General features: G+C 45.0%; 1 protein-coding gene across 1 annotated transcript in view; it reads right to left on the bottom strand.

The window, feature by feature from the left end:
* Nucleotides 1-12,911, bottom strand: part of LOC148506415 (tyrosine-protein phosphatase non-receptor type substrate 1-like) — a 151,101-nt gene extending 138,190 nt beyond the window's left edge. The window contains exons 1-3 of the mRNA XM_088446803.1: nucleotides 12,831-12,911; nucleotides 9,721-10,060; nucleotides 5,420-5,671 (exon numbers count right to left, since the gene is read on the bottom strand). Coding sequence (XP_088302929.1) covers nucleotides 5,420-5,671; nucleotides 9,721-10,060; nucleotides 12,831-12,911 — 673 coding nt within the window. The remainder of the gene's footprint in view (nucleotides 1-5,419; nucleotides 5,672-9,720; nucleotides 10,061-12,830) is intronic.
* Nucleotides 12,912-13,149: the final 238 nt, after the last annotated feature.

Raw genomic sequence — 13,149 nt, 5'->3', positions numbered from 1 at the left:
GAGCAGAGATACGCTGTATGAGGGAGCAGAGATACGGTGTATGAGGGAGCAGAGATACGCTGTATGAGAGAGCAGAGACACGCTGTATAGGGGAGCAGAGATACGCTGTATGAGGGAGCAGAGATACGCTGTATGAGGGAGCAGAGATACGCTGTATGAGGGAGCAGAGATACGCTGTATGAGGGAGCAGAGATACGCTGTATGAGGGAGCAGAGATACGCTGTATAGGGGAGCAGAGATACGCTGTATGAGGGAGCAGAGATACGCTGTATGAGGGAGCAGAGATACTCTGTATGAGGGAGCAGAGATACGCTGTATGAGGGAGCACAGATACGCTGTATGAGGGAGCAGAGAAACGCTGTATCAGGGAGCAGAGATACTCTGTATGAGGGAGCAGAGATACGCTGTATGAGGGAGCAGAGATACGCTGTATGAGGGAGCAGAGATACTCTGTATGAGGGAGCAGAGATACGCTGTATGAGGGAGCAGAGATACGGTGTATGAGGGAGCAGAGATACGCTGTATGAGAGAGCAGAGACACGCGGTATGAGGGAGCAGAGATACGCTGTATCAGGGAGCAGAGATACGCTGTATGAGGGAGCAGAGATACGCTGTATAGGGGAGCAGAGATACGCTGTATGAGGGAGCAGAGATACGCTGTATGAGGGAGCAGAGATACGCTGTATGAGGGAGCAGAGATACGCTGTATGAGGGAGCAGAGATACGCTGTATAGGGGAGCAGAGATACGCTGTATGAGGGAGCAGAGATACTCTGTATGAGGGAGCAGAGATACGCTGTATGAGGGAGCACAGATACGCTGTATGAGGGAGCAGAGAAACGCTGTATCAGGGAGCAGAGATACTCTGTATGAGGGAGCAGAGATACGCTGTATGAGGGAGCAGAGATACGCTGTATGAGGGAGCAGAGATACTCTGTATGAGGGAGCAGAGACAGGCTGTATGAGGGAGCAGAGATACGCTGTATGAGGGAGCAGAGATACGCTGTATGAGGGAGCAGAGATACGCTGTATGAGGGAGCAGAGATACGCTGTATGAGGGAGCACAGATACGCTGTATGAAGGAGCAGAGATACGCTGTATGAGGGAGCAGAGACAGGCTGTATGAGGGAGCAGAGATACGCTGTATGAGGGAGCAGAGATACGCTGTATGAGGGAGCAGAGATACGCTGTATGAGGGAGCAGAGATACGCTGTATGAAGGAGAAGAGATACGCTGTATAGGGGAGCAGAGATACGCTGTATGAGGGAGCAGAGATACGCTGTATAGGGGAGCAGAGATACGCTCTATAAGGGAGTAGAGATACGCTGTATGAGGGAGCAGAGATAGCAGAAATACGGTGTATGAGGGAGCAGAGATACGCTCTATAAGGGAGCTGAGATACGCTGTATGAAGGAGCAGAGATACGCTGTATGAGGGAGCAGAGACAGGCTGTATGAGGGAGCAGAGATACGCTGTATGAGGGAGCAGAGATACGCTGTATGAGGGAGCAGAGATACGCTGTATGAGGGAGCAGAGATACGCTGTATGAGGGAGCACAGATACGCTGTATGAAGGAGCAGAGATACGCTGTATGAGGGAGCAGAGACAGGCTGTATGAGGGAGCAGAGATACGCTGTATGAGGGAGCAGAGATACGCTGTATGAGGGAGCAGAGATACGCTGTATGAGGGAGCAGAGATACGCTGTATGAAGGAGAAGAGATACGCTGTATAGGGGAGCAGAGATACGCTGTATGAGGGAGCAGAGATACGCTGTATAGGGGAGCAGAGATACGCTCTATAAGGGAGTAGAGATACGCTGTATGAGGGAGCAGAGATAGCAGAAATACGGTGTATGAGGGAGCAGAGATACGCTCTATAAGGGAGCTGAGATACGCTGTATGAAGGAGCAGAGATACGCTGTATGAGGGAGCAGAGATACGCAGTATGAGGGAGCAGAGATACGCTGTATAGGGGAGCACAGATACGCTGTATAGGGGAGCAGAGATACGCTGTATAGGGGAGCAGAGATACGCTGTATGAGGGAGCAGAGATACGCTGTATAGGGGAGCAGAGATACGCTGTATGAGGGAGCAGAGATACGCTGTATGAGGGAGCATGAGTGACCCTTGCCACAGACAGACCCTCCGAGCCCAGTGACATCCCTGTGGGTTTTTTTACACTGGCATCAAGAGGTGAGCAGACTGACTGGGGATCCAAAATCTGGGGTCTCCTCATAACTAACATGATCGATGCATAAAAGAAAGCGCTAAATGCCAATATATTTACAAGGAACTGTGGTATAAAAATAATAATCAGAATCCTAGAAAGGAGGGATACTCCTATAAATGCAATGTGTAGTAATATATCTGTGTAAATGTATGATAGTGGTACAATAAAAGGGAAATGACTTCTTATGAGAAACTCTGTGTCCCCCCCACCCCGTCTCCCACATGATATCTGTTCTTTACCAAATACTATTATCAGAACAGGCGCCCCCCCTTCCTCCCTGGACTAAGCCATGGGAAAAGGAATTAGGCATACTTGCCGACAATCTGGCTGCTCCTTCCGGGAGGGAGCAGCCAGATCGGCAGAACAGGGGGCTTGGCCGGCAAAAGGGGGCGGTCCAAATGAGCTGAGGTCGGTTTGCGGGCGTGCTAGGGGCGGGGCCACGCGATTGCATCATTTTAGCCCCGCCCCCGCTACACAATGCAGGAAAAAAGGCATTGCAAAGCAGGGGGCGGGGCCAAAATGACGCGAATTGCGTCAGAGCCCCCCCCCGCTGCGGGGGTTTATCAGGTAATGGGGAGGGGGGTTCGGGGGACCGGCGGCAGGCGGGAGGCTTGCCTGCCTTTCCGGGGGGGTGTGAGCTGCATCCGTTTATCGGGAGGCTCCCACCCGAATCGGGAGGGTAGGCAACCCTGGAATTAGGTCTCACTATTCTTATTAAACACAATATAAGATTCTAATGCGATGGTACAGACCCCCCCTCCCTACTCCATGCTATGTTTCCTGCTATCCCTAATACTTGCTGGAGAAGCTCCTCGGCCTTAGGGTCTTTGAAACACATTTGATGGGATTGTTTTCGACTATCGTTTTTTTGCTCTGAGGTGATTTCTATTTCTCAACTTATTATCGGCTGCCCTGTGCCTACAGACCCTGCTTTTGGCTACTAAATCATTCCCCAAATCCGGTCCCCGAATACAAAAAATCTTTACTTCGCCACCTAAGTAGCGCGGCGCAGTCCATGATTCCAATTCTATGGAATTCTGATAAATCCCCTTCTCGTAGAGATTGGTTCCATAGGATCGATTACTTTATGGCTATGGAAGATATTTTAAGCTCTGCATTAGACAAATCTTCAGACTTCACTAATATTTGGTTTCTCAGGTTAGAATAAGTCTTCTACTGACTGTATATGGCATTATCACAACATACCACCTAATCTGCGACCTGTAGACAGGGCTCATTATTATTCTTACTTTGGAAAGATCCCTTCTCACTCTAACTTCCGTTCTCCCACTTTCTCCTCTCCCCCCTTTTTATTTTTCTTTCTCTCTTTCTTCTTTCTGTTCATTGCACTGTTTAGTTTGCTTTCTATTAAATTTATATCAGATATGTACTGTACACTGTATGTGTATACACTCTAACAGATTCAATATTATATTGATCCATTTGTGAAAAAATGTTTCTTTTTGTTTCTGCCAAATTTCAATAAAAACAGAATATATTTAAAAAAAAAGTCTCTAAAGCAGCAAAAGAGTAGTAATATATAACAGCAACAATGTAAAAAATAACAGTAAAAAGCAACTGTGTAATGAAAACCCCCAGATCCTTAATGTTTAAAGATATTTCAGCGGGTAAGTAGCGGGTAAGTAGTGCCTGCTTGTCCGTATACAGACACAGGTAACTTACCCTATCTTGCCCTAAACGTTAGCATTCTTCCAGTTCTACTGTGTCTTCTTCTGTACGGCCGTTTGTATCCTCTCTGTACAGACACACTGTGTACCTCATTCAGAGCCGCTCGCTATATGCGGTCGTTCGTTTTAAAAAAAGGGCTGGCTCGCACTTTGCGGTCTGTTCACGCCTCTAAGTCTGAACGAGCGAGCAAAACTTGCGGTCGAAATTTTGAAAAATACACCCCCTTGCTGCTCGCACCATACATCCTGTCCGCTATTTATTAGATTAATCGAGTACATCGAACAGCGTATGAACTGCTCGCTATTCTTGTGAAGCACAGTGCATTGTAGTGATAACCTCCTAAGCCTACACCAAACTGCAACTCCCGGCAGCACATAGGTAACCGTCCTCTTCCTCTCCCGATGCTGGTTGTTATTATTGTATGTACAGGGGTGCACTATTGGCTGCATGTGTTCCCGCAGCTGCATAGTAGTGCTGTGTCAGTGTTGTGTCTGTGAGTGAGGAGTCTGGGAGAGCTGTGATGTCTGCATACAGAGGACAAATCAGCAAAACAAGGACCCCTCAGGCACACTAATGTCTGTCATCAGGTAGGTGGTGCCAGGCTTACTGATCTCTGCCATCAGGTAGGTGGTGCCAGGCTTACTGATCTCTGCCATCAGGTAGGTGGTGCCAGGCTTACTAATCTCTGCCATCAGGTAGGTGGTGCCAGGCTTACTGATCTCTGTCATCAGGTAGGTGGTGCCAGGCTTACTGATCTCTGTCATCAGGTAGATGGTGCCAGGCTTACTGATCTCTGTCATCAGGTAGGTGGTGCCAGGCTTACTGATCTCTGACATCAGGCACAGTAGGTGGTGCCAGGCTTACTGATCTCTGCCATCAGGTAAGTGTTGCCAGGCTTATTGATCTCTGTCATCAGGTAGGTGGTGCCAGGCTTACTGATCTCTGCCATCAGGTAGGTGTTGCCAGGCTTATTGATCTCTGTCATCAGGTAGGATGGTGTGGTTGGTTACTCCAGCCACCCCTGAGGGGCAACATCAGTTTATAAGCATTACTTTCCCTAATAATTGTTCGCAGTTTTTTATGATAACTAAACAGAGCCCTAAGGCTTTATGGCACATTTCAGCCCTCTTAAAGGGCAATGCTTGTAACATGAGGAGTATTGCTACTAAAAGCATCGCCCGTTCACAGTTTAGACGTGATAAGTTAATTTTTGTTTGTTGTTTGTATGTTAAAAAACCTGATATAATAGATGTACACTGTTCTGGTGGAAAGGCTACATCACATATATGATGTCCCCTGTATTATTAATGTTATAGCTGGTGATGGTGCCTGGCTCTCACTCTGTGCATTGTGGAACTTACCTTCCTCCATTATAAGTACAGCTATAAACCCTGTAGTCACCTGGTGCTTTCTATACCAGGAGTACATGACCCGTCACTTATGTCTCTGCCCATTCCCATCACTCACCATGAGACATCACTCACCATGAGACATCACTCACCATGGGACAGGGTCATATTGCGTGTGATGTGCCGGAGATGACAAGTAACATCCTGGCCCAGCATCTCCTCTGTGACCTCCAGGATGGACCTCATGGTGTAGGTACCGTCCTCGTTCTCAGTCAGGTTCTGTGAAGCCTTGTGGCCCTCTGTTGGGATATTCCAGGAAAGTTCCAGCTCCTGTGGGTGAAACCTCTTAGCCTGACAGATCAGGAGATTCTTCTTGTTCACTCTCAGGGTCATTACAGGGGTGGCTATGAAAGAAACAAGCCATTAATGCTGCAATAATCAGTATGCCTCATAGAGGTGCCCGAGAGACACTAGGCCTGATGCAGAGACACACACAGAGCCTGATTCATCGTGTACTGTCGAACAGAGATTCCTGATGGTCGGGAATCTGCGCAGGCACCCGACCTGTACTGGGCATTCGGACAACATAATGTCAGTGATTGACAGTCTCCTGCCGTTTGGGGGCGGGAGGAGTAGACGACAGCCTCCAGTTTCCGACAAGTACAGTAGTTGTGTCACTGCCATTGGGGGAGAAGAAAGAGGCCGGGATCTCCATGGGCTGAAGGAGATTTCCTGGCCTCTTTGTCTAGCCGGATTGCTTAGCAGGATATTAGGGGTCGATGTTTCATATGGCACTTCTTAAAAGATGAAAATACCATAGTTGAAGGGGGTGCAGTGGCTACAGGCTCGCCGCCAGCCATGGGCACCATATTAGCTGCACCTTCTACAACCACAGTAGGTTAATCTTTGGTTTCCATCATGTTCCTATTCCACTGGATTCACAAGGTGGCAAAAGCACAGATGTGTCCTTATTCAGCAAGTGTTTTGGCATTATATGGTGCGAGACGCATGGCGCAAATTACATGGCACGCCTTGGATAGCTAGTTTTGGACTTTCACACTACAGGGGGACAAAATGAGTAGAGGTCCCTTGTTAATTCCATAACCAGTACCGGACTCTTTCTAGAGGGGGGGTAATGCCACAGCCAGGGAAAACGTTTCACCGGTTTCCCCAGCCAAAGCATTACCCCTGACCGCTAGTCAGCCCAGGCCGGGGATTCCTGGGGAGTTGGGGACCCCCCCATAAAGCTGTCTCCTTCTCCAGGGTACCTCAGGCCTAGACTGATAGCGATATTGTATCAATGATGTAACCACAAGGTTAATCTCAATTAACCTTGTGGTTACGATGTAGCGGTTCCCATCATAGACTTCAATGGAGAATTCTCCCCATTGAAGTCTATGGGGAAGACAGGCTGACCGCATTCAGCCAATCAGCGAGCTGCTCCAATGGAGATACCCGCTGAATGGCTGGCGGCTCCTTCAATGACGGGGCACACGTGTGCCCTGGTCATTTACGCGGAGTAAAAGTATGTGTACACACACATACCTTTACTCAGTCCGGCATGGTACGGGTTTTTCAGGTTTGTTATTTTAACCCTTTGGATGCCTACTTGGACAAGATCTACGCATAGGAGAGGTGAGTATGGCTTTTTTTCCAGGTACCCCTATGGATTACTTTGGATCCTAGGTGAGTAAAAAGTTTTACTATCATGGTGTGTGTTTGTGTTTTTTTACCTATTTCTTTAGTTGTGGAACTACAAGTGCCAGCAGGCCCGTAATGCCCCACATGCTGGTATTTGTGGTTCTACAAATACCAGCATGCGTGGGAGGCTTGCTGGTACGTGTAGTTCCACAACTAAATACAATATTGAACCCTTTAATTTACACTATACACAATTACACTATCAACCCAGCACACACCGCCCTGGGGTGCCGGGGATAGCCCCCGGCTATCAGTCAAGGCCTGGGGTGCCCTGGAGTGGGGGACCCTTTATTGGGGGGGTCCCCAACTCCCCAGGGATCCCTGACCTTGGCTGACTAGTGGTCAGAGGTAATGCTTAGGCCGGGGAAACCGGTGAAAGAGTGTTGGTTTTGGAATTTTCAGGGGATCCCCTACTCGTTTTGTCCCCTGATTTTCCAAAACCAGGACCGGCTCAGGAAAGCCCTGTGCTGGTTTTTAATATACAGAGGACCCCTACGCATTTGTCCCCTGTATTTTTTGAACCAGGACAGGCTTTAGAAAGCCCAGGGCTGGTTACGCTTTGGGAGGGGGCTGCATGTCTTTTTTATTAAAAATACAGACAGAAGCCGTCACGGATCTCGCTGATCTGTGATGGCTTCTCTAAAACTCGCACCTTTTAATGTTACTCGCAGTAAAAGGAGTCAGTTTACATAGTCCTAAACTTGCATATGAAGTTTCCTCGAGCTGAAAAGTTCTCAGGCTATTACACTTGCGAGTTGCAGTACAAACTCGCACTTTTTAAAAGTGCAAGAAAGTGCAAGTATGTACTGTTACCAAAACTGACTACATTACATTTGGCCCAATATCTCTCCTAAGGAGGTTGTGTCTCCCCCTCCTTTGGACTTTGAAAAATCTTTTTGGATGGTTTATGATCCACCTCCTTTAACCAATCCTATTTAAATAAAGTGCTGCTATTTAAGATAAATGTTTTTATTAATATAACATTTGCAATGTTGCTCTCTCTATATATTTGTGTATGTATTATAGGTTGTTATTGTGATTTTATTTGAACGGTCAATGCACTATAATTTATTTTATTCGTTATTAAAACTGTTTATAGCCAATTTGTGAAGTGTATGAATCATTTCATGTCGCTCTTCTCTCTTTGGGCTCTATTTACTACAATCCGCATATTGAATGCGGATTGTAGTGTGATATTACCGAGTGAATTTGCATTGCAAATTCAGGCAATATCACAGGGATTTACTATACATCCCTTGCAGGGACAGAGCTTGCGATAAAGCTCTGTCCCTGCGGATCCCATCCGCACTCTAGTAGCGGTATTTTTGGAAAAAATACCGCGACTAAGAGCCCGCACATGCGCCGACCGACCACCGCAACTACCCCCCCACTGACGCTAAGCCCCGCCCCCTGGCGCTAAGCCCCGCCCCCGTGATCGCGGACCCCCGTGACCCCCCCTCCCTTCATTACACTTACCTGCATCCTCCTGGCCTCCGGTGATTTTCTCCGGGCTCCCCGATCAGGTGATCTCCCATACTGCACTGGGACCCGATCACCTGATGACCGGGCCCCAGTGTACTATGGGAGACCAGCTGACCAGAGAGGAGCCATCATCGGAGGCCCGATCACCGGTCCCTGGATTAAGGTAAGTAAAAAAAAATGTTTAATTTTTTTTTCTTTTTTTTACAGTAATCAGCTTGCGGTCTGCTTAGACCACACAGCTGATTACTGGTACCGGCTCCTGGCTCTGCTCTCCCCGTTAGAGCAGAGTGGGAGCCCGGTAACCGGGGGAGACCCTGGATAACGCCACCTCCAGGTGGCGTTATTATCACAGGGCTTCCCCCGGTATTTTTTTACAATTTATTTTTAGTAACTATGGTCGGATCACATTTCCCATTACAATTATGGGAAATGCGATCTGCTTTACTAAAAATAAGTGATACTGGGGGTTGGAGTAGAATTTTACTAATTCTACTCCAATTGCCCTGTAATAACTACAGGTGAAACTAAAATAATGTGAAATGGGTGTGAAAACACAAAACAGCCTTTATCACTTTATTTTAGTAAAAATAATGTTAATAAATAGAGCCCATTATATATTATCAAGCGCAGGTCTTTTTCTAAATTTGTGTTATACCCGTTTATAAGGTTATTTTATGTGCAACCACAAGCTCATTTTTCCCTCTTTGCTGCTGGGTCTGACAGTTTAATTGATATTAATAGCATTAAATTTACATATCCGCACTGGGCTTCCTTTTTTCTTTTTACTATATAAAGCCACCAGAGTTCTGAAGTCTGCATAGTGCATCCATCAAAGAGTCCATGACATTGGATATGATATTGCCTCACAGGGTACATCTCTACATTATTCACAAGCACGGTGATTGCCTACCTCACAGATATTCTACTTGCAAAGTCCGGCCCTAACCCATCACACTAGCAGACTTGCTTGAATATATATATTTCAGATTTTATGAGACAATCTATTTTGTATGTTTGCGGATCATGGACAGTATCGTCTCCTAGAAAGATTATGAGATCCCTATTTAAAACAATGGACCAGTTGGGTCAAATTTACAATATAAAATAGTTACATCAAATACTGTACATGTAACAGGACATACATGTAAAATAACCGTACATCGTGACATGAATGCTGAATGTGTTCGGTGATCCAGCTAATCTATACGTGGTCCGGAATACATCATTATCCTTCCCATAGTGCCAGTAATGTTCTTGGGCAGACTCTCACCTGTGACTAGAAGATTCGTCCCTCCTCCATGGTAGGCATCTAAGTTTGAGTTTAATAATTGGCAGAGGTAAAGCCCAGAGTCCCTGGGGGTAACCGAGGAGATGTTGAGGGAGTTCAATGTGGCTTTGACTCTTGAACTGTTCATCAACAAGATGGATTCTTGGTCTCTAGTCACACGCCAGTAGAAATACTTAATCTGTACATTCTCAGGATCTTTCATCTTACAGGACATGTAAGCGGTTTGACCAACCATCAGGACAAGGGATGGAGGATGTTGAACAATGGTAACTGTGAAGGCACCTGTGGAAATACAGTAGATATCCCAGTTATACACAAACTCCTACTTCTCACTGAGATAAGACAATATGTCTTCCATTCCTGTGCCTATTATATCTGTATGATATTGTTTGAGGTTTATTCCATTGAAATTCTCAAGCTGCATTCTGTGCAATGTATGTGTATGTATGTATGTCTTTTACAACCCAGTATAATGTTAATGTTGATTAAATTTGTAAAGCGCGACGGAATTTGCTGCGCTATATAAGAAACTGTTAATAAATAAATAAATACATCACCATTGTGAAAATAAAAACTATTTTTTTGTGTGTGCGTGTAAGCCACACCAATAGTGAAAACATAAAAACATTTTGTGTGTGCGTGTTAGCCTGCCACACAACCAGTGTGAAAACAAAAACAATTTTTTTGTATGTGCGTGTTAGCCTGCCATACCACCAGTGTGAAAATAAAAACAATTTTTGTGTGTGCGTGTAAGCCACACCAATAGTGAAAACATAAAAACATTTTGTGTGTGCGTGTTAGCCACACCAATAGTGAAAAAATAAAAATATTTTGTGTGTGCGTGTTAGCCACACCACCAGTCAAAAAATGAAAACTATTTTTGTGTGTACGTGTTAACCTGCCACACCACCAGTGCGAAAATAAAAACAATTTTTTTGTGTGTGCATGTGAAAATAAAAACTATTTTTTGAGTGTGTGCGAGTTAGCCACACCACTAGTGAAAAGATAAAAACAATTTGTGTGTGCATGTTAGCCACACCACCAGCGTAAAAATAAAAATTAAATATTTGTGTGTGCGTGATAGTCGCACCACCAGTCAAAAAATAAAAACAATTTGTGTGTGCGTGTTAGCCACACCACCAGTCTAAAAATAAAAACATTTTTTGGGGGTGCGTGTTAGCCACACCACCAGTGTGAAAATAAAAACAATTATTTGTGTGTGTGTTAACCACACCACCAGTCAAAAAATAAAAACAATTTTTTGTGTGTGCGTGTTAGCCACACTACCAGTGTCAAACTATAAAAACTATTTTTGCATGTGCGTGTTAGCCTGCCACACCACCAGTGTGAAAATAAAAACATTTTTTTTTGTGTGTGCATGTTAGCCACACCACCAGTGTAAAAATAAAAATAAAAATGTTGTGGGTGCATGTTAGCCTGCCACACCACAAGTGTGAAAATAAAAAAAAAATGTGTGTGTGTGTGTTAGCCACACCACCAGTGAAAAAATAAAAACAATTTGTGTGTGCGTGTTAGCCACACCACCAGTGAAAAAATAAAAACAATTTGTGTGTGCGTGTTAGCCGCATCACCAGTGTAAAAATAAAAACAATTTGTGTGTGTGTGTTAGTCACACCACCAGTCAAAAAATAAAAACAATTTTTTTTGTGTGCGTGTTAGCCACACCACCAGTGTCAAAATATCAAAACTATTTTTGTGTGTGCGTGTTAGCCTGCCACACCACCAGTGTGAAAATAAAAACTATTTTTTGTGTGTGCGTGTTAGCTTGCCACACCACCAGTGTGAAAATAAAAACTATTTTTAGTGTGTGCATGTTAGCCACACCACCAGTGTAAAAATATATTTTTTTCTTTGTGCGTGCATGTTATCCTGCCACACCACCAGTGTGAAAATAAAAACAATTTTTTGTGTGTGCATGTCAGCCACACCACCAGTGTGAAAATATTTTTTTTTCTTTGTGTGTGCGTGTTATCCTGCCACACCACCAGTGTGAAAATAAAAACAATTTTTTTTGTGTGTGTGTGTGTGTTAGCTTACCACACCACCATTGTGAAAGTAAAAATTTTTTGTGTGTGCATGTTAGCGACACCACCAGTGTAAAAATAAAAATATTTTTTTTGTGTGTGCGTGTTAGTCTGCCACACCACCAGTGTGAAAATAAAAACAATTTTTTTGTGTGTGCGTGTTTGCCACACCACCAGTGAAAAAATAAGAACAATTTGTGTGTGTGTGTTAGCCACACCACCAGTGTAAAAATAAAAACAATTTTGTGTGTGTGTTAGACACACCAACAGTGTGAAAATAAAAATATTTTTTTATGTATGCGTGTTAGCCACACCACTAGAAAAAAAATAAAAAAACATTTTCTTGTGTGTGCGTGTTAGCCACACCACCAGTCAAAAAATAAAAACAAATAGCCACAGCACCAGTTTTGTCCTCAAAATTCTACACACAATACCCCATGTAACATGTAAAAAGTTTTTTGGAGATTATTGCGAATTTAATAAAGGAAAAAAACTAAGAAATCACATGTACATAAGTATTCACAGCCTTTGCTCAATACTTTGTTGATGCACCTTTGGCAGCAATTACAGCCTCAAGTCTTTTTGAATATGATGCCACAAGCTTGGCACACCTATCTTTGGCCAGTTTCGCCCATTCCTCTTTGCAGCAACTCTCAAGAAGCGTTGGTGCACAGCCATTTTCAGAGCTCTCCAGAGATGTTCAATCTGATTCAAGTCTGGGCTCTGGCTGGGCCACTAAAGGACATTCACAGAGTTATCCTGAAGCCACTCCATTGATATCTTGGCTATGTGCTTTGAGTCCTTGTCCTGCTGAAAGATAAACTGTTGCATCAGTCTGAGGTGAAGAGCGCTCTGGAGCAGGTTTTCATCCAGGATGTTTCTGTACATTGCTGCATTCATCTTTCCCTCTATCCTGACTAGTCTCCCAGTTCCTGCTGCTGAAAAACATCCCCACAGCATGATGCTGCCACCACTATGCTTCACTGTATGGATGGTATTGGCCTGGTGATGAGCGGTGCCTGGTTTCCTCCAAACAAAACGCCTGACATTCACGGCAAAGAGTTCACTCCTTGTCTCATGAGACCAGAGAAGTTTGTTTCTCGTGGTCTGAGAGTTCTTCAGGTGCATTTTGGCAAACTCCAGGCGAGCTACCATGTGCTTTTTACTAAGGAGTGGCTTCCGTCTGGCCACTCTACCATACAGGCCTGATTGGTGGATTGCTGCAGAGATGGTTATCCTTCTGGAAGGTACTCCTCTCTCCACAGAGGAATGCTGTAGCTCTGACAGAGTGACCATCAGGTTCTTGGTCACCTCCCTGACTAGGGCCCTTCTCCCCCGATCGCTTAGTTTAGATGGCCGGCCAACT

The sequence above is a fragment of the Taudactylus pleione genome, unplaced genomic scaffold, assembly GCF_031769625.1.
Source record: "Taudactylus pleione unplaced genomic scaffold, aTauple2 ptg000405l, whole genome shotgun sequence".
In the NCBI taxonomy this organism is placed as follows: Eukaryota; Metazoa; Chordata; class Amphibia; order Anura; family Myobatrachidae; genus Taudactylus; species Taudactylus pleione.
This window is presented reverse-complemented; position numbering and strand designations above follow the sequence as displayed.